Source organism: Protopterus annectens, chromosome 10.part0 (assembly GCF_019279795.1).
Source record: "Protopterus annectens isolate FY-2018-M chromosome 10.part0, PAN1.0, whole genome shotgun sequence".
In the NCBI taxonomy this organism is placed as follows: Eukaryota; Metazoa; Chordata; order Ceratodontiformes; family Protopteridae; genus Protopterus; species Protopterus annectens.
The window spans coordinates 1,464,873,156-1,464,893,707 of NC_056744.1; the positions used below are offsets into that span (position 1 = coordinate 1,464,873,156).

The following is a 20,552-nucleotide window of genomic DNA, read 5'->3' on the forward strand; positions in this document are numbered from 1 at the left end:
ACTACAGTGAGGAAAAGGCCATATATAACTTTCAGTGAAATGTGTTTCAGTGAATTGAGTTTTCAGTGAATTGTGCTTTCAGTGATTTGTGTTCAGTCATTTCAGTTTCAGTGAAATGTGCATTACACACACACACACACACACACACACACACACACAAGAAGTGGTAACTACTGTGACTGGAGTGCACAGGGTCCTGGATTTAAGGCTTGGCAGGAATGTGTATTTTTCCCTTATGCTAAATGACTGTGGTGCATGATATGTTTGTAAAAGCATTACAAATCCTCACAGCTCAGATGGTGTAGTAGTACTTTGCTGTGATTGTAGTGCACAGCGTCTTGGTTTTCAGACTTGGTAGGTTGCCTAGCAGAACAGGGGCTGATGGAGACAGAGTGATTAAAGCAGTTTTAAGTGGTTTTGTGTGAAGCTAAGTGATGCTAACAGACAGTTAAGTCCTCTTAGCTTCACTTAGCACTTATTCCCACTTACACCTGCACTAATTTTAAATAAAGAAAAGAAAAAAATGGTGATAGGAAAGTGGTGAAATGGGGGACAAGCAGGGGGTAAAACATTAGGAAAACCAGCTAGGGATGTGCAGGATGGGTGTAGGAAAGGACCATAGCTCTATATTTCTACTGCAGCAACAGCTGTGACTGATGTGGAAAATTTGGAATTTATATCCTCACACCCCACTGGGAGGGGTGTTGGCAACATACATTTGTACAGCAATTTTAATGTTGATTAATTTACATCACTGGACATGGTGGCAAAATGTAGAGCTATGTATGGGGCAATGATTTTTTTTTTGCGGAACAGATGTCCTTTTTTTAAGGTGAAAGTGGAATGTTGGGGAAGGGCTGTAGGTATGTTTGAGAAGGTAGGTTGGGTAGGATAGGTTGCATTTGCAGATATACAAGACACACAAGACAGCAGGCAGGGGTGATATATGACACATGAGGGGGGTAAACACCTTGGACAAGGAGGGTGGTTGGAAATCAGAGGTGCATTCGCCCCCAAATGGATACAGTAGGACTGAGGTCCCCACCCATGGGCAGTCACCACTGCACCTTCATGGCCCTGAAGGTGGCTGTGCTGTGGTCTGGACAACAGGGGTAGCCTGCCCCTCTAGATGCACCAGGCAGCCCTCCATCTGGTGCAGCTGTCCATCCAACTCGGAGCAGATGATGCTGTGGACCATACCCCGGAACATGTTGCAGGTGACGGGCTCCTCTCTGTGCCCGCCCCCAGAGGGGGGACAGGCCACATCCCCTGAGGCAGTTCCACATGAAGGTGGTGCAGGACTAGCAGAGGAGGATCTTCCAGGTTGGGTCCCAGATGTGCTGGAGCCCGGTGCCATGGCCAGATGAGGTGGGACAGGCAGATCCGTCTGGATCAGCCTTCCCAAACATGCTATGGTGTTGTGGTTTACCAAGATAAATTGGTTAGTCATGAACAAAACATTTCAATATTAGTTATAACAGCATGTGTGAGTGTTCTAATTCACCCAAACCAATAGATTTGAAACAGTTGCATAGCAAACAGAACACATGCATAAATGGGACAACAGTAAGCATTTGAAAAGATTGCAAGTTACATTGATGGCAACAGGCCACCAATAATGGTATTTAAACAAGGTATATTAATATGCAACCAATTAAATACATGAAAAATAATAGGACACATACCCCAACAACAGGTTTTGAGAACAACATACCCATAGTATATGAATAATAATTATTGATGCAAATGAGGGGTGGAGGAAGAGAAAACAGTCCATTAACAACTGTATATTTCTTTATTTTTCACAACAGTACTGCTTAATACTCTGCAGGTCTCCTCTTACTTTTTATCTACCTATGGTCAATAGCTTCTGTAGCACATGCATACCTGTTAGACTCCCTTCCTCTGCTTTAGGGTCAGCATAGTGATGCCATACCTGCTCACCAGTTTGGGGGATTCCTGTGGCACTGGTGAGGTCACTTTCTAGACAGTCCCAGACATCCCCTTTGTAGTGAGAGCCCTGGTACTGTCCCTGCAGCAGTCTGTCACCATGGTTTTCTACAAGAAGCCTGACCATGAACCTGGACTCCTGAATGCCCCAGCATTGTGCCTGAAAGCACGCTACCTCTGCAACACCAGACATGATTCCTGCAGAGAACAGACTACAACAGGTTATGGCTGTATTCCCACCTGTGTGGTTTAAATAAAGACATATTCCCACTCTTTGCTGTCATTGGACCATTTCAAAAATGCAAAGCTCAGCTAAGCGGTGAATAAATCTGCTAAGATGAGTTGAACAGTGCTTAAAGGAGTAAATGCTGACCACTGCTTAACAGTGTGCAAATCCACCTAGCTGAGCTAACTGCTGCTTAGAATTTACATCTAAGCAATGCTTAAACAGACTAAGTATAGCTGAGCACTGTTTAGCACTGCTCAGTTTTCATTTAAAAAAATATCAGGGTTGTGGACTAATTCATTATTACTGACATATTATTAAATGTATATGATATACTTTACATGATGTCCCCCTATGTGCTTTCATTACATTACCTTGGGGTGTGACTATGCTGTATGGGACACTTGTGTATGCATGGGTGATTTCACATGTTATATGCACTCAAATTTCAATTTTGGACTAGTTACACTACCCTGGGTAACAAATATCAATTACCACATAATTTAACATGAAAAATAATTTTAAGAATGTTTTCCCATGTAAAAATAAAGTGCCTGTCTTGGTACTCAAACTGTGAACTCTCACACACAAAGCCAGTACTCTAACCACTACACTATCTCATCATTAAGGGCTTTAGCTATACATTTTTATTTAGCTCCTATGAGATGTCTAAGCAATGCTAAGCAGATGGCCGTAATGCACAAACTCGCTCAGCTATGCCTAAACTTAACTTAGAATGAAAAAAAAAAATAATAAAAGCACTTTAATTACATGTATCACTACTACTTGTAAGTCATATTTGGTAATGCACTGCCTGTCATTCTATCAACTGTCTAAGGCTGTATGGGACATACCAGGATTTAAGTCACTAGATAATGGCATACATTTGAGTTTCAGACTTCTACTCCTTCCCTACATGTTGTTATGTTAATACAACCATTTTCCTCTATCAACTTTCTAAGTTTGTAAGGGCAATATTTATGATCTGTCCCTGTTTGTCCCCCATCATTTTAGACTTTGGCCAGTATTTTGCTCTGAGAGGTTGGGACATGTTAAAGATGCCGTATGACACTTTTGCATTACAGGGACTGTGTGACAGTACCTGTCACACACCCCCTGCATTGCTCCCTATTGAAATAGCTGCTTTCAGTGTTTGCGAACACTTACAGCAGTTAGAATGTGCCATATGGCACATTGCAATGCATGGGGTGTGTGACAGTACCTGTCACACACCCCCTGCATTGCTTACTATCTAAATAGCTGCTTTCAGTGTCCATGGACACTGACAGCAGTTAGAAAGTGCCGTACATCACTTTGACAGTGCACGTCACACAACCCTTACATTACCTACTATCTAAATAGCTGCTTTCAGTGCCTGCAGACACTGATAGTAGTTAGAAAGTGCTGCACTTTCAGAGTGCAGGGGCCTTGTTGGATGTGCAGGCACTACTAAAACATGCCCCCTGCACTCAGTAGTGTTCGTGTTCACTTAGCCTTAGCAGTAGTGCACCTTCATGAGTATGCAAGAATTGCGGCTGTTAAGGCAATCCAGAAATGGACACCGTTCACTCCATGCAGGAATAGCACTATTCCTGCATGGAGTTTATTGAATCCTGGGCACATCTTTCTGTAATCAATGCATGCAATTCATGCTTCAGCAGGCAATTATTTTCTGGAAGAATTTAGAAAATATATTAAATTCCAATCTTATCCTCACATTTTCTTCATCTTTTAAATAATTTTTCCTGCAACCTGGCTTATAAGATATTTGAGGAATTTTGCTTTGATGAATATCTGTAGCATAACTAAACTGAAATGCAGTAAAAATAGCCAGTTGCTGAAGGAGGAAGGCATGAAGACAGGACCATCAAGGACAAGAATCAGTCTGTGAAATTTTGCACAACAGGATATTTTATCACTGATTCTTATTTTGAGGCCATGTGTTCAAGCATGACTGCTAGAAAAGCACCTCTTATTTCCTCTTTTGAAACGGAAATTATTGATCCACAGTATATTCCATGTAGATAACTGATAATCGGTTACCGAGCTTCAGCATAGTGTTACTGTTGGTAGTAATGCAGATACTAGTAATGACTTACAGGCACATAACTATAGTACTCGTTCCTTGACTCTCACTGTTCCCATTTATTATTTTCAGATTCTGAAGATATACTTTTACAAGTATTACATTTCTCATAAAAACAAATGACATGTTCAGAATATATTATTCATACCTTATTGTAAAATACTTATTTAAATGGTGTGTGACGAAGTTCTATCAAACTTTTTGTTGACAGTTAGAATAAGAAATTAATATTATTTCTGATTTATGTTCCCAGGTGTAAAAAGGAAGTGCAAGAGGCAGAGGAACGTGGAGATAATGTTAGCTTGATTGCTCCTAAGATGTTGGCTAAGCTTCCCTTTTATGAGAGCGATACAATGGCAGTAAAACCCCCTGTTGATCCAGGTAAAATAAATGTTTCATTGTATTCATTTGCAATACATATACTTAATAGTTAATAAATCTCTAGCTGACTTACTGACCTGTAATCTAGGAAGAAGTCTAAGAAATGCATTTCAAAGAATAGGGTACTTAAATAGAGTTACAGTTAATTCTTCATTAGCCAAACTGTCCGTAAAAGAGCTGCAATCTATTTATATCAGTAGTTTGAACTGTGCAGTGATGATATGGTCTCTCTGAAGTCAGACCTGAAAATGATTACTAAATACAATCGTCATTAACACATGCATTAACTGTAGTAGTTAAGTGGGGCTAATTCGTTACTGAATATCTCCCATGCCTTCCTTCTGTCCATGAAACAGTGTCTGCTGCTATCGTACTTTAAGGAACAGCCTGATGAATACATGTGTAAGCATACTTTCCAAAAATGGGGAAGACATGACAATTTTCTTGAGGGTGTCTAGCTGTAAGCTTAATATGAAGCTATGAAAATGTGAATAAGTAAACAAGAAGACATTCCTCTAACTTTAGTCTGAAATAATACAGATGATTCTTTAAGATGCTACATGTAAAACTCATAATGTTAGTGCATTATGAATGCTGTGTGAAAGGTTATTAAAGTGTGATATTTGGGAATTAAATAACATAAAACTCTTCTATCTTGACTTAAAAAAACATTAATAGGTATTTATTTTAAAATAACTTTATGTCTGTAGGAATCTGTATTTGCCTAAACACGTCCTTGCTTAGTTTCAAATAAACTCTTAGTTGCTATGAATGTAACAGTATTTCCAAACCACAATGCTTAAGTATACCAATTCTAAGCTTGCAAAAGTTTGGGGATATTATAAAAAAGATACTTTTCATTTTACTACAAATTGCAATGTTGACTGTGTTGTGGCATATGTGGAATTTTGTCCAGGGCCTGGATGCTGTGTATGTGTTTGTTGGGGGTGGTGCTGCCATGGTGACTATGCTGTGGCATATGTGGGATTTTGTCCAGGGCCTGGATGCTGTGTATGTGTTTGTTGGGGGTGGTGCTGCCATGGTGACTATGCTGTGGCATATGTGGGATTTTGTCCAGGGCCTGGATGCTGTGTATGTGTTTGTTGGGGGTGGTGCTGCCATGGTGACTATGCTGTGGCATATGTGGGATTTTGTCCAGGGCCTGGATGCTGTGTATGTGTTTGTTGGGGGTGGTGCTGCCATGGTGACTATGCTGTGGCATATGTGGGATTTTGTCCAGGGCCTGGATGCTGTGTATGTGTTTGTTGGGGGTGGTGCTGCCATGGTGACTATGCTGTGGCATATGTGGGATTTTGTCCAGGGCCTGGATGCTGTATGTGTTTGTTGGGAGTGGTGTTGCCATGGTGACTGTGCTGCGGCATATGTGGAAATGTTGTCCAGGGCCTGGATGCTGTATGTGTTTGTTGGGGGTGGTGGTGTCAGTGCTCCTTCTTTTTAGAAATCAAGCATGAATGCTGATCCAGTTGCACATCTTAACCTGTTGCTCTGCAGCATCATGCTTATAGCCTGTGCCATCTGGTCTCAAGTATTTAGTTATAACAAGCAATCTCAATGGTTACTGAGCAATTTCCAGGTAATTCGACTGGAGGTTACGCAAAGCAGGAAATACTCTGACCTTCTGAGATGGTTTTCTGTTGCACACATATGTGTGGTGTTTTTTTTTTTTTTTTTCTGGCTGGAAATTAGATAGCTCCATGGACAGTGGTAACAATGTTCAGTATTCACAGCACAATGAACATCTATTACTTGTGTTTCTGTGGTCATTTTGTTACACCACTTCTGGTCACACATAACAGGCAAACACCAAAAGTGGCTATCTGTTTGGGAAGTCAGCCTGTCAATTACAACAAATTACAGTTAAGGTGATCACAATAAAGTGATCACTGCTATGTCTAAGTAGGGAGTTAGTGAGGGCATTATAGAGTAACTGGTAGACACAGGCTGAAATACGTTAAAATTATTACTTATTCTTTCACTTTTTCACAACTTAACACCAGAGGGGTACACAAAACCACAGAAGGTAGCTAGCTACCTTTTGCGGAGCAGGGACTTAGGCAGGATATGTGTAAAAACTCAGGGCAGTTGTGTAATCTGGCTTGGTTAGGGGAAGTGTATGTGTCAATGAGCAAAATGAAAATCATTACTGAGGTCACACTGTATTTTGCTTTCTGTGTGCATTTCTGAAATGTGATTGTAAAGAAAGTGGCCAGTGACTATTTTGTTTTGAGGATGGGCTGTGCATGACAGCAACTAGATGATTCATGCAAAACAGTATCTGATACAGGGAGTGGGTGTATATATATCCAAGAGCTTTGTTTGCGTCTTTTGGCTTTTCCTGATTAGGGGTCTCCACAGTGGAACTCCGGTCCGCTAATGATTGGTAGTGGATTTTTACGTACCGGGTTACCAGCCCTGATGCACAACCTTCAACGAAGGCATGGCCCATTCACATATGCCTCCACACAGAAGACTGAGAATTGAATGGGACAACATCTTGCTATGAGGCGACAACGCTACCACAGCACCACCACCGCAGTAGGGTTTAAATATATTTCTATGATAATTGTTTCTTCTGATGTTGTTTTCTTATTCTTCCTCTACCTCTGGCTTTTGAATCCGACCTTGGATCTGACTCAGCCACTTTCCAGAAGCTTAGGGTCTGAAGCTTGAGCGTCTGCCCTACCCATAATGCCTCACTAACCCTTGATTACCTCAGATCTCATTTGCCACTCCTAGGAAAAGCATTGCGCTCTGCAGTCCTGAGCTCTAGTAAAGGGGATTCTAACCGTAAGTTTTCCAAATTTATTTTCTCTATTTCCTCAGCCTTTCCTTTTTCTTCTAGCCTACCCATTTCCAAAAAAAAAAAAAAAAAAAAAGTATGCAGTTTCAGTTTTTTGTTTTTGCGTATGGTGGTCCATATCTTGGTGGGTACTTCAGTTGTTCTTCCCTTTCTCTTCTCCCTCGATCCTGTCTTCTGCTATTTCTGAGAAACCATTGGATTTCAAAAAGTGCACTTCCTGTGGGTACAAGATTCCTTTATCTGATGCCCACAGGGAGTGCATGTATTGCCTCAGGCCTGTCCATCTGGATGCTCCATATTCATCTGTAAGAGTTTCCAGCAGTAGGCTTTGGCCGATAGAAAAAACAAGCTTATCCTGAATGCATTCTACCCCTCTTAGTCTCATCATGAGGTTCCTCTTCTTCTGCAAGGGCTCAACCCCATCCCAGGAAGCACTGTGATGATAGAGAATAGAGAAAACATTCCCCGGGGAAGGGTGCTTCATCCTCTCCTGATGAGCCTCCAACTAAGGCTCCCAAGGTATCGGATCGGATCCTGGAGGGTCGGATCCAAGTAAGTCCAGACATCATTCTCCTCGGCCCTGAGCTCCTTTGTCTTCAGATCTCCTTACTCCATCCGCAGGTCACCTCATTTTGGAAGGTCCCCAAGGATTGTGTCTAGACAATTGCTTCAGATGCAGATCCAGGTGAGGGTCCTACCAGCCACATCCCCTACTGGGCCTGTGGACAGACAGTCACCCTTTAGACCTTAGCTCATTCACGGAGCCATCTTATTGTTTCGGAACCATCAGATCTGAATGCCCTAAGAGCCAAGGTGTTGGAGCTGATAGTGAATTTTACTTCAACTCCGGTGCCTACCCTGACTCCCTTGGCTCCTACTGTCTCAAAGCAGAGTGGCTCTGAGAGCCAAAGCCTTGACCTTGAGTCTGAGAGGTTGACCTTGACCCTGAAGTTTTCAGGGCTGTAACCTCCCTTTGGGGCCTCAGCATTTGTCGGCTCAGCTCTGTCTCCCATCTCTGAGTGGGGCATGTTGGGGATCATCTGCTCCAGCAGTTTAGGCTCCAAGGAGATGGTCTTCAATGTCTCCAACCCATTCTGCCTTTGAGATATGGAGAGGGTCCTCTTCATGCCCAGGACATCCTCGGCTCCAGCCCTTTCAGATCCACTTTTCTCCCTTTTGGATACTGTGTCTGACACCTCACCCACTGCTCCCATTGGGACAGCTGGCCCAGCAAAGCCTACAAGCTGTTCCATCTTTGGATCCCAAGATCTCTTCTGATGTCTCCCCAGAACTTCCCACTGAGGAGATTCCCTGGAAGAGAAGGCACAAGAGGAGGCACCTTGATTCTTTAGGAATCAGTCATAGAAGAAACCAATTTTGAGGAGGGGGAGGGTCCCCCAGATCTCCACTTGAGGATGCCTCTTTTGGAGGCATCTTAGAAATCCTGCACATTAAAGGTGGATGGTCTTCCCAACTCTGACCCCAGAGGAATCAGTGTTCTTGGAGGCTTTGGGTCTGGCCCGTCTACATCTTGGATGCCCCCCCCCACTGGTGCTGTTATTGATCTGGTGTCATACATGGCTTGGAAGGATCCAGGCAATGTATAACCGATACCTAATCGTGTGAGAACAAAATCCTCAGTGCTCCCTCCGACAGACCCCATGGGACTAAGGGTATGCCGGTAGATGCCATAGTTGTTGCAACAGTCACCAAGAAGGAGCTAGCCCAGGAAAGCTCCTCTGTCCATCCCTCTAACAGGGAGTCTAGGGTGATGAACAAATTTGGCAAGAGAGTTTATGCCTTGTCTACCTTTGCAATGCGAGCCTTAAACTACCTTTTCTTTTTTACCAGGCTATAGAGGGATTTAATAAAAGAACTCTTTAGCTTGGTCTCAGAGTCCATGTCTGATGAGGAAAGGAAATCCTTCTCCTCCAGATTGGTAAGTCTGCAATCAGTATCGAATGTGTCCATGAGGTTAATCTCCCATGTGGTGGAGGGTACCTCTAGGGCCACTGGTTGTGGCATTGCAGTTAGGCATCATGCCTAGATGCAGCTCTGTGATTTCATGGAACCTTTCAAGGCATCCTATGTCAAGGCCCCTTTTGATGGATCATCTTTGTTTGGGCCTACTGTTAGAGACACTTTCTCTTGTAGCGAGAAAGATGGAAAGACTCTGTCTGCCATGTGGATCTGTTTTTCCATCACACAGAGATCCTTCTCCAGGATAAGTGGGGGGGGGTGTGGTTCAAAAAATCTCAGAGTCCTTTTCAGGAGTTGCAGGGAGAATATTCCCCTGAGGGAGAGGAGGAAGTGGTTGGAATGGTGGATGCTACCCACAGGGCAGAGGGGCGGTCTGCAAAATCAAGGGTCTTGAGACTCCTTCTTGGACAGAACCTTTCAGCACTCCTGAGGTGCTGCCTGACTGTCCTTCTTTGGAGGCAGTTGGGGGCATTTATCCTTGCATCCAGATGCTTGAATGGCCATCACAAATAATTTGTAGGTGCAAAGGCTCATATCCAGAGGATACTTAATTCCCTTTTCAGAATTCCCCATAGACTTCTCTCTCAGATGTCCCACTCAACCAGAGAGAGGCAGCAGAACTGGAAATCTTGAAGCTGCTGCAGAGGAGTCATACAGAAGGTCCCACCAGATCAGTGCAGATCAGGTGTTTAGTACCAAAAAAGACAAGGGAACTCAGCCACATTTTGGATCTGACATCCTTGAACAAGTTAATAAAAAAATACAAAGTTCAGGATGGTCACGATCCAGTCTATTCTACCTGTTTTGAAAATGGATGACTGGATGTGATCAGTGGACCTGAAAGATGCGTACTACCACATCAAGATGGAGGGGCACTCCAGAAGGTAGCTACGCATCAGGCGAGGAGCCAGTCATTACCAATTCAGAGAGATTCCCTTTGGTCTCACCACTGCCCCCTCCCCCCAGAGTGTTCACCAAATGCATGGCAGTAGTCACAGCTCATCTTAGACTGCAAGGATTCTATGTGTTTTCATACCCGGACGACTGACTCCTAACTGCTTCAACCAGGCATCTACTCACCCAAGCCAGGGACTACCTGTTACAGCTATCTCCTACTTTGGGTATAACAATAAACCTAGAGTAATCCCAGCTTCAACCAGTCCAATGGATAGATTCCATAGGGGCTCATTTGAACACGTCCAAGTCCCTGGTTTTCCTTACTCTGGACAGAATTACAAATCTTAGACTACATGTCAGGCAGATTTATTTTATTTTTATTTTACATTTGCTGATATTTGACAATCCCAGCCCCTCCAGCCAAATTAGTACTCAGGGCTCTGGGTTCCATGGCGGCCACCATTACTCTGTTATCCACAGCATGCCTGCACATTTGAACTCTGCAATGGACCTTAGTAGTCTATTGGTCTCTTCATCAACTACCCCTCAGCTCTCCAGTCAAGCTATCTTGAGTGTGCAAGGATTCTCTCCTCTGTGGCTTCATTCCTCAGAAGTTCTCCAAGGACACCCCTTTGTTCTTCCTCCCCCAAAAGCCACATTGACCACAGATGTCTCCAAGGTAGGACATTTCCTGGGTCAGATGGTCCAAGGTTTGTGGACGTCACAGGAGGCCAGCCTGCATATCAATGTCTTGGAGATGAGAGTGGTCCTGTTGGTGTTGCAGGCCCTTCACAGCTTCCTTCCTCCATGGCCAGTTGCAGTACAAATGGACAGTAGTTTGGTACATCAACAAACAAGGGGGAACCAGATCCTACCCTCTGGGCCAAGAAGTAATGAGAGTGTGGCAATGGGTGATCGCTACCAACCATTTTCTAATTGTAATGCACATTCCAGGGGAGTGTAACATTGTAGCGGACAGGCTCAGCAGAGTTCTACTGATGCCTCACGAGTGGTCCTTGAACCTGTCAGGGGCAGACATGATCTTCTGCAAGTGGTGTCAAAATTGCTTTGACCTGTTTGCCTCTCCCCACAACAAGTGTTTCAGGTTCTCCACCTTGATTTCTCCTCAGGGGTAGTCATGCAGGGATGGTGTGGTCCAGGCTTGGCCTTCTGGATTGCTTTATGCCTTTCTCCCTCTCCCTTTAACTGCTAAGTTTCTTCAAAATGCCTCCCAGTTGAAGAGCAAAGTGATCTTCATTCCCCCCTTCTGACCTCAGCAAATCTGGTTCACCTTCCTTTGACATCACCTAGTTTGCCCTCCGTGGACTGTCACACCATATCCAGATCTACTTTTCCATCCAAGTTCACCCCACTCTCCCAGGTCTGAAATTAACTGCATGGTTTCTCCAGTTCCAATAATGACTAGATCTGTTAGGCTCTCATCTCCAGTCCATAATATTCTGATCTCCTGTCACAAATCCTCTATGAGACGTATTTACAAGAGTAAATGGAAGAAATTCTCCATTTGGGTGAATCAGCAGAATTTGGATCCCTTTACTGCCCCTGTTCTGGCAGTTCTGGAATTTCTAGCTTATATTTTCCATGAGGAGGCCAGTCATTCCACTATTAAAGTGCAGTTGGCAGCTATTTCATATTTTCATTTAGGAGAAAATGTGCCTTCTTTAGACTCATCTAGATTGAGCAAGGCTTTTCATAGAGGGGACATTCCTTCTTCACTCTCCTGTCAAAGATCCAACACCCTCTTGGGACCTAAATATGGTTTTGCAGGCTCTAGATCTTCCTCCTTTTGAGCACTCAGCCAAAGAAGATTTAAAATTCTTATCTTGGAAGACTGTTTTTCTACTGACCATCACATCTGCTAGAGGAGTGTCTGAATTGCAAGCTCTATCCTTATTTCATTTTTCACAAAGACAGAGTGACTTTATGTACTAATCCATTCTTTCTTCCAAAAGTGGCAACTGAGAACAATAAAACCCATCAATTATCCTACCAGTCTTTCTTCCTCATTACCAAAACAAAGGAGAATACACGCTTCATCTGTTAGATGTCTATAGACAGTTACATTTTTTATCTGGACAGAACTAACTCTTTCAGGAAATTTGACCAACTTTTCATATCTTTTTTGGATGTGAAAAAGGGCTAACCAGTTACTAAGATCCCCTTAGCTAAATGGTTAATGGACTGCATCTAATTTGTCTGACTCCAAAGGTGTTCCTTTACCTCAACGAGTTAAGGCTCACTCTACTAGATCTGTGTCAACTTCTCAAGCTTTTTGGGCCAAAGTTTCAATTGATGAGATTTGTTCAGCTGCTTCCTGGTCTAATTCTCACACTTTTATTTCCCACTACAAATTGCACACAGTGTCCAAAAGTAGAGCTGCATTTGGTTTTGCAGTTCTCCAGAATATGCTCCAATGAAGGCCACCCTAGACAACATCAGATAAAGAAGTTATGTACTCACCATAACATTCCACCTGGGTTGTCTTCCTCATTCTTCCTCGACCTTCCATCCCTCCATCCTTCCCCCGTCCCTTGGATTATGAGCTGACAGGTGTGTTTATAGGAACCTCTGTTCCTTGTTGAGCTCCTGTTCTTTCCTAACTACCTTCTTAGTTTATGGTTGGCAAACATGGCAGCACCAGACTTGATCTGAGGTAACCAAGTAGGAGCTCAAGCTTTGGAGCCTAAGCTTTTGGAAAGTGGCTGAGTCAGACCCGAGGCTGGATATGAAACCCACAGGTCAAGGAAGAATGAGGAAGACAACACAGATGGAACAATATGGTGAGTACATAACTTTTTTTTTTACTCAAACTCAGACATGATAGGTTTACACAGAAGCTGATTATCTTTCTGAGGTAGGGGTAAGCAGGCATAGGTAGAAGAAAACACCGAGTAGTTAGTTACATTTTTAATATCAAATAAACATGATATTGCATGCTGTAAGCAGTGCATGTGTCTGAAAGCAGCAACTTGAAACATATCACTGCAGTTGTTATACATAAGAATGTGGCTATCGTATTATGGCAGGTGATGTATGACTACAAAGCACAGTTATAAAATAATTTCTGAATGATTATTAATATGGCTTGTTGGGATAGTATTTGTAAAAGAGCAATGGGGCCATTATTTATGTGATGGCATCACAGTCAGAGGAGGTGTGCCTTCTCTGAAAGTCACATTGCAGTAGGACAGTATGTGTATTTCAAATCCAAAAATCAATTTATAAGTCAGTATATGCTTTGTACCCTGCTTTTTATCTGCATTAAGAGAACTGACATAGGACCTGTTATACTGCTAAAAATCCAGTATCTCAGAGTAATTTTGTTGTCACTGTCAGGAACTAAACCCATTTTCCAGCTGGAGGCCATTCCTTGCATGACTGGGTAGAACCAGTGTCCAGAATATATGAGCACTAAGTCTTCCAGATGTAAAATATTTTTATTTCACTACTCAAGATGATATTTCTTTTACTGCTTATAAATGATGTCTGAACTCTGTCTACTGACAAAGACCTTGTGCTTGCATTTAAACCAAAACTGAGGTGCAGTGAAATCCTTCTGACTAGTCTGACATTCATTAGTATATTTTATAGTGAAGTATCTTATTAGAATCTCCTGTTTTTTTTTATTATTAACTGTCCACAGCTGGCTTACATATGGCCTATTATATACAACCTGTACATCCAGTGTTTCAGAGGTCTTTTATTGTCCCTTCTGTTGTCCCATCCTGACACTATACTTGGTTTCTACATGGAAGCTGTTTGACCACTCTTAAAAAGGCCAAGGAAAACATTAAATTAATGTCCAGAATATTTGTGTACTAAGTTATCATTCTGTCAGAAGTAAGAAAACCTAAAGTTTTCACTAGAATTTGTACAAGTAAAGTATCATGACTATAATGTCACACTTTCATTCAGCTATGATAGACATTTCCAAATTTAATATTGAGCTGAACTAAATTCCTGAAGGTAGGATAGGAATTTTTATGCGTATTATATAACTGATTACCTGTTGTTACTACCATAAAGTTTCATAATGATATCCGAAAGACATACTAAGATATAGGCATTCACACATAAGCACCGTCTGCTTTGGAACATATGCCTTTACTGCCACAATCTGAGATTTTGCATTATACCCTGTTTGCATTGCAGGTGTTGTGCTGAACTTCTGCTTTGTATCAAAACTACAAAAATGGCCTAGAATACTTCTCTTCCAATTTGTCATTACATCAGAAGTAAAAGTTCTGTATATTTTCTAGAAAAAAAGGTGTTTTCACTTACAACGTTCCCATGGAGTCAGATTCAGAGTCTGTGGTGCTTGCTTGTAGCTGATTATCGTGTTGCTCCCCGAAGTTTTTATAATGAAATCTCAAATGGGGACTGAGATATGCTGTTTTACAGAAATGAAATATGTTTAAAGGTGTTCATTACCACAGTCAGATACCCAATTTCCATTGGCAGCATTGTTTTAAAATTTTGCCCAGCATGCACAATGCAGAAATGGCCTAAAATACTTATTTTAGGACTTCCTGTTAGATTAAAAAAGTGCAGCATTTCAGCCTTTTGCTATTGCAAATAGTGAACAAGTAGCAAGCACTGATGTCTGAGTGTTCCTGTTTTAAAACATCCATGAAGCATAAAACAGAAAAAATATGAAAAGCAAAATCATGTAAGCTTACCCCAAACTGAGAACCATTATCAACAACAACTCATGCTGTCCTGCTTTATCTAGTAGGTTCTACATCTGCTGCCTGAATGTATATATTCTTTTCCTCACTATTACAATCCTGCTGTAGGTCATAGGCTAAGATTATGAATAGTACCCTACCCTTACTCTGGAATCTACACCACAGACATTGTACTACCCTAGACGCAGCCTGCAATGAAAGAAGAAGAGGAGCCCACAATAAAAGAATTAAGAACAACACTAAGGAAAATGAAGTGAGAGAAAGCAGTCGGTTCATATGAGGTCACTGCAAACATGATCAAGATGTTGGATGAGTTAGGGAGAAATGGTTACAAAGGGTACTGATAACAGTATGGAGAAAAAGTGTGTCCCAGATGAGTGGAGAATAAGCAGTCTTGTTTGTGTACAAAAAAGGGGGCAGTCATTGCTGTGGGCAGTATAGAGATACAAATCTCCTGTTAATATACATGAAAATGATGGAGAGGGTGACTGATAAACAAATACACAAATTAGCAAAGTAAGGTAGAAGATTACCATTTTGGATTCATATTTGGATGCAGCACAACTAGCCAAATGTTTGCAGTGAGACAGATATTGGAGAAGAAACTAGAAATAAGAAAAGAGTCCAACAGGGCATTCCTATACATGGAGAAAACATAAGATGAAGTACCAAGAAAGCTGATTTGAGCATTCCTGTGATGGTATGAAATCCCAGAAGCATTGGTAGAATTAGTGTAGGTTGTATACAAAGACTCAATGGCACAAATCAAAACAGTATACAGACTCATACAGAGGTTCCCAGTGGGAGTGGGTGTGCATCAGGGTTCAGCTCTGAGCCCACTGCTGTTCATATTAGCGATGGACTACATTAGCAAACATGTTAGTGGGATGGATCAATAAAGTTGCTGTATGCAGATGATGTGCCATTGGAGGCAGACTGTGAACAAGAACTTCAGCAAATGATAGGGTGAATGGAATGCAAAGATGAAGGAACATAGGATGAAACCTGAGTACAGATAAGACACTTGTAAAGGCAACAAATTATGGAAATCAGAAGAGATTTGAGAAATGAGAATTGAGGTAGAAGGTAAAACAGTGGAACAGGTTGACAGTTTCAGGTATCCAGCAGGGCTGGTTGAGGAGAAGGGGAGTCTGAATGAGGAGATCAAAACTAGAATCAGAGGGGCTACAGTCACCTGGAACAGAGTGTCAGGGGTAGCATATGAGAGAAGAATGCCAAAGAAACAAAAAAGTAAAGTGTGCAAAACAGTTGAACTACTAGTACTATTAAAAGGTACAGAAACCTGAGCAGTAAAGATGGAGCAGTTGAGGTTAGAGGTGATGGAGATGAACTGCATAAGATGGGGTGGTAGGATGCACACTGTGGGACAGATGAAGAAATAAGGACATCAGAGCAGGAGCCCAAGTAGCTGCAAAGAGGGTAAAAAAGAACAAGTTACAGTGGTTTGGACACATGTGCAGGAAAGTAGAATACAATCTGGTGAAGAAGATTTGGGAGAGATAAGAAGGCAAGAGAAAACAAGGGTTTCCAGCAAAGATATAGATGGATTGTGTTAGAGGAGATATGAGACAGTCAGGTATGACTGCTGAGAAAGGAAGAAGAGTGACACACTGAATGAAGTGAGAGATGGCGACAGTTGACATAACATCTCAACCCCATTTAGAAAATGGGAGTTGATGATGATGATGAGTTGCATAATATAGAGGATTCTGATTGTGTCTGAGAGCGAAGCTTGAAAAGTGAATTTATTGGCATCCATGTTGAGAACACGTAATACAGAGTTATGATTGGTGACCCAATCATAATTCTTTGTATTAAACAAATCATCAAGTACTGGGCGTGATGGGTTCTATACAGGCAAAACAGAAATGGTGTTGAGAACAACAATATACAAGCATAACTATGGCATTTGAAAACAACTAAAAGTAACCACAGTGTCTATAATAAAATGTCCCAAAGCAAACACTGTCAGCAGTAGAAATCACTAAATAGTCAGCCAACTCTTCAGTACAAGCTGTCTTTATTCTTCCACGTAAAAAACATACAGCTTGAGAGCTTTCATCCCCTAAACTGGGGACTTCATCAGAATCTAATTATACTCCATAATGAATTCATTTAAATACTGTTTAAAATGTGAGAGAGAGAAGGTTCATAGGTTCATAGGTTCATAGGTTGGTACTAGGCTATCAGCCCTAGGGCCTATACAAGCCCAGCCATAACAATTCCCTGGCTATTTCTTCCCACATTATTTACTTTCCTGGACCCCTGTCTAGCAGGGCGACTGACATGATCCCTGGGGTGAATTTCCTTTCTCCCATCCAATCGTCAAGGTTCATCTTGAAGAGGTCCAAAGAGGCACTCTGCTTGACATGTATGGGCAATCTATTCCAGAGTCTGGGGAGTCTCTGGGTCAGGAACCTATCCCTCCAGCATATTTTGTTTATTGTGATGACAAGGTTTAGATCCCTGGAGCGTGTAGCTCTGAGGGATTGGGATTTCTTTAAGTGTAGCATGTCCAACAGCTCTGGGTTTGACATGGCCTTGTATGTTAAGCAGAGATTGCCTCTGAGTAGACAATATGCGACAGAGTATAGCTGGAGTTTTTTAAGGTGGTCAGCGTAGGGCATCTGCTTTAGGCCTGTGATTCTTTTAGTGAGGTATTTCTGAGGCCTTTCCAGTTGTTGCAGATGTCTTGAGATGTACATACCAAATGGGGCGTTGTATTCTATAATGGGTCTAATGAGGGATGAGTACAGTGGGACAATGACCTCCTTTTTTTCGGATGATGTGGGAATAGTGAATCAGGAAGTGAAACAGATTAGCAAGGAAGAAGTATGGACAGCTATGAAGAGGATGAAGAATGGAAAGGCTGTTGGTCCAGATGACATACCAGTGGAAGCATGGAGATGCTTAGGAGAAATGGCAGTGGAGTTCTTAACCAGATTGTTTAGTGAAATCTTGGAAAGTCAGAGGATGCCTGAGGAGTGGAGAAAAAGTGTTTTGGTGCCTATTTTTAAGAATAAGGGTGATGTGCAGAGCTGTAGTAACTACAGAGGGATAAAACTAATCAGTCACAGCTTTAAGTTAAGGGAAAGAGTAGTGGAAGCTAGGTTAAGAAGAGAGGTGATGATTAACGATCAGCAGTTTGGTTTCATGCTGGAAAAGAGCACTACAGATGCATTGTTTGCTCTCAGACTGTTGATGGAGCAATATAGGGAAAGTCAGAAGGAGTTGCATTGTCTCTTTGTGGACTTGGAGAAAGCATATGATAGGGTGCCTAGAGAGGAGTTGTGGTATTGTATGAGGACGTCAGGAGTGGCAGAGAAGTATGCAAGAGTGGTACAGGATATGTACGAGGGTAGTGTGACAGTGGTGAAGTCTGCAGTGGGAGTGACAGATCCATTTAAGGTGGAGGTGGAATTACATCAAGGATCAGCTCTGAGCCCTTTCTTATTTGCAATGGTGATGGACAGGTTGACAGACGAGATCAGACAGGAGGCCCCATGAACTATGATGTTTGCAGATGACATAGTGATCTGTAGTGAGAGTAGGGACCAGGTTAAGGAGACCCTGGAGAGGTGGAGATATGATCTAGAGAGGAGAGGAATGAAGATCAGCAGGACTAAAACAGAGTATATGTGTGTGAATGAGAGAAAGGATAGAGGAATGGTGAGGATGCGAGGAGTAGAATTGGCGAAGGTGGATGAGTTTAAGTACTTGGGATCAACAGTTCAGAGTAATTGTGAGTGTGGAAGAGAGGTGAAGAACAGAGTACAGGCAGGGTGGAATGGGTGGAGAAGAGTGTCAGGAGTGATTTGTGAAAGACGGGTATCAGTAAGAGTGAAAGGGAAGGTCTACAAGAGGGTAGTGAGACCAGCTATGTTGTATGGGTTGGAGATGGTGGCATTGACAAAAAGGCAGGAGTCAGAACTGGAAGTGGCAGAGATAAAGATGTTAAGATTTGCACTGGGTGTGACAAGGATCGACAGGATTAGGAATCAGTATATTAGAGGGTCAGCTCAAGTTGGACGGTTTGGAGACAAAGTCAGAGAGGTGAGATTGTGTTAGTTTGGACATGTGCTGAGGAGGGATGATGGGTATATTGGGAAAAGGATGCTAAGGATGGAGCTGCCAGGTAAGAGGAAAAGAGGAAGGCCTAAGATAAGGTTTATGGACATGGTGAGAGAGGACGTGCAGGTGGCTGGTGTGACTGAGCAATATGCATAGGACAGGAAGAAATGGAAACAGATGATCTGCTGTGGTGACCCCTAACGGGAACAGCTGAAAGAGAAGAAGACTGTTTAAAATGCGTAATGTCACCACCATTCTCACTCATTTAAAGATACCACTACATTATTTCTCCCTGATGGTATATACCAACTATGAAAACTGTGCAGCACATGAATTAAAAACAATTCTAGATAAAACACATTTTGTGTTACATACATAATAATAAATGTACATTTTAAAAACACTTTAAATGTTGAACTCATAAACATTTTTATATGTTTTGACATAATCTAAAATGTAATATAACCCCCCCCACTATTTAAGAGAAAAGTACTTGAAGTGAAAAACTAAGAAGTAGCTTTCTTCACTAATATAGGTTTGAGGGATACCATTTCATTAAAACCTGGTGCATATGTAGCTGCTAATTTTACTTGCCCCTTAGTTTCTCTTTCCTCTATGTAGTTCCTATAATCATCCCCCTAGGATTTGGCCAGACTCGCTCCACAATGCCAAATAAAAATTGAACAGAGTTTACCCATACTATAGAATGTTTATATAGGGCATTATTTAAGTTCTTTGTAGCAATCTGATACTGGTGTTCATATATCCTGTCCCTCAGACACCTTTCCGTCTTACCAATGTAATAAGCTGGACAGGATTTACAAACTGCCAAATAAATCACCCCTGATGTTTGACAATTTCATTTTTCAAAGAACACTTCAGATCTCAAAGTGTTTTGTAAAATTAGTGTGTTCTTAGTTTAAATATATTTGCATTGTGCACAAGCACCACATTTTGTTGTACCAGCATTTCCTACTACCTCATCTTTTTTAGTGAGTTCAAAAAATCCTTTAAGGTTGAGTCCTGTTTTATATACAAAAGTAGGTTTCTTCCCAACCACTGATAATACTTTAGGGTTGTTCTTCGGAATGGACCAATTATTTTCAAAAATCATTTTCACTTGTTTAACCTTTCCACTGAATAGGATGACCATAGCCCTATAAAACTGTTTCTCTTCTTCAGACATTTCTTTTACTTGTAGTGAATTGCCTAACAATGGTTTAAATTTAACACCCCACTCTTTTTAACATATTCTAAGTTTTTCTTCACCATGTTGACAGGATACCCTCTTTTGTAAAACAAGTGTGCAAGTTTTTGTAATTCTCGGTCAATGTCATTTCCATCAGAAGTCATGTGAGCAACCCCAACTAGTTGACCTTTGACAATATTGTTCTTTTGATGGTGGGGGTG

The 20,552-nt window shown here is 41.8% G+C and overlaps 1 protein-coding gene across 1 annotated transcript in view; it reads left to right on the top strand.

Annotated features, from left to right (window-relative positions):
• The window catches only part of LOC122814305 (nuclear factor 7, brain-like), a 530,904-nt gene that overhangs the window by 359,175 nt on the left and 151,177 nt on the right, over window positions 1-20,552 (top strand). Inside the window, exon 6 of the mRNA XM_044086892.1 lies at window positions 4,516-4,643. Coding sequence (XP_043942827.1) covers window positions 4,516-4,643 — 128 coding nt within the window. The remainder of the gene's footprint in view (window positions 1-4,515; window positions 4,644-20,552) is intronic.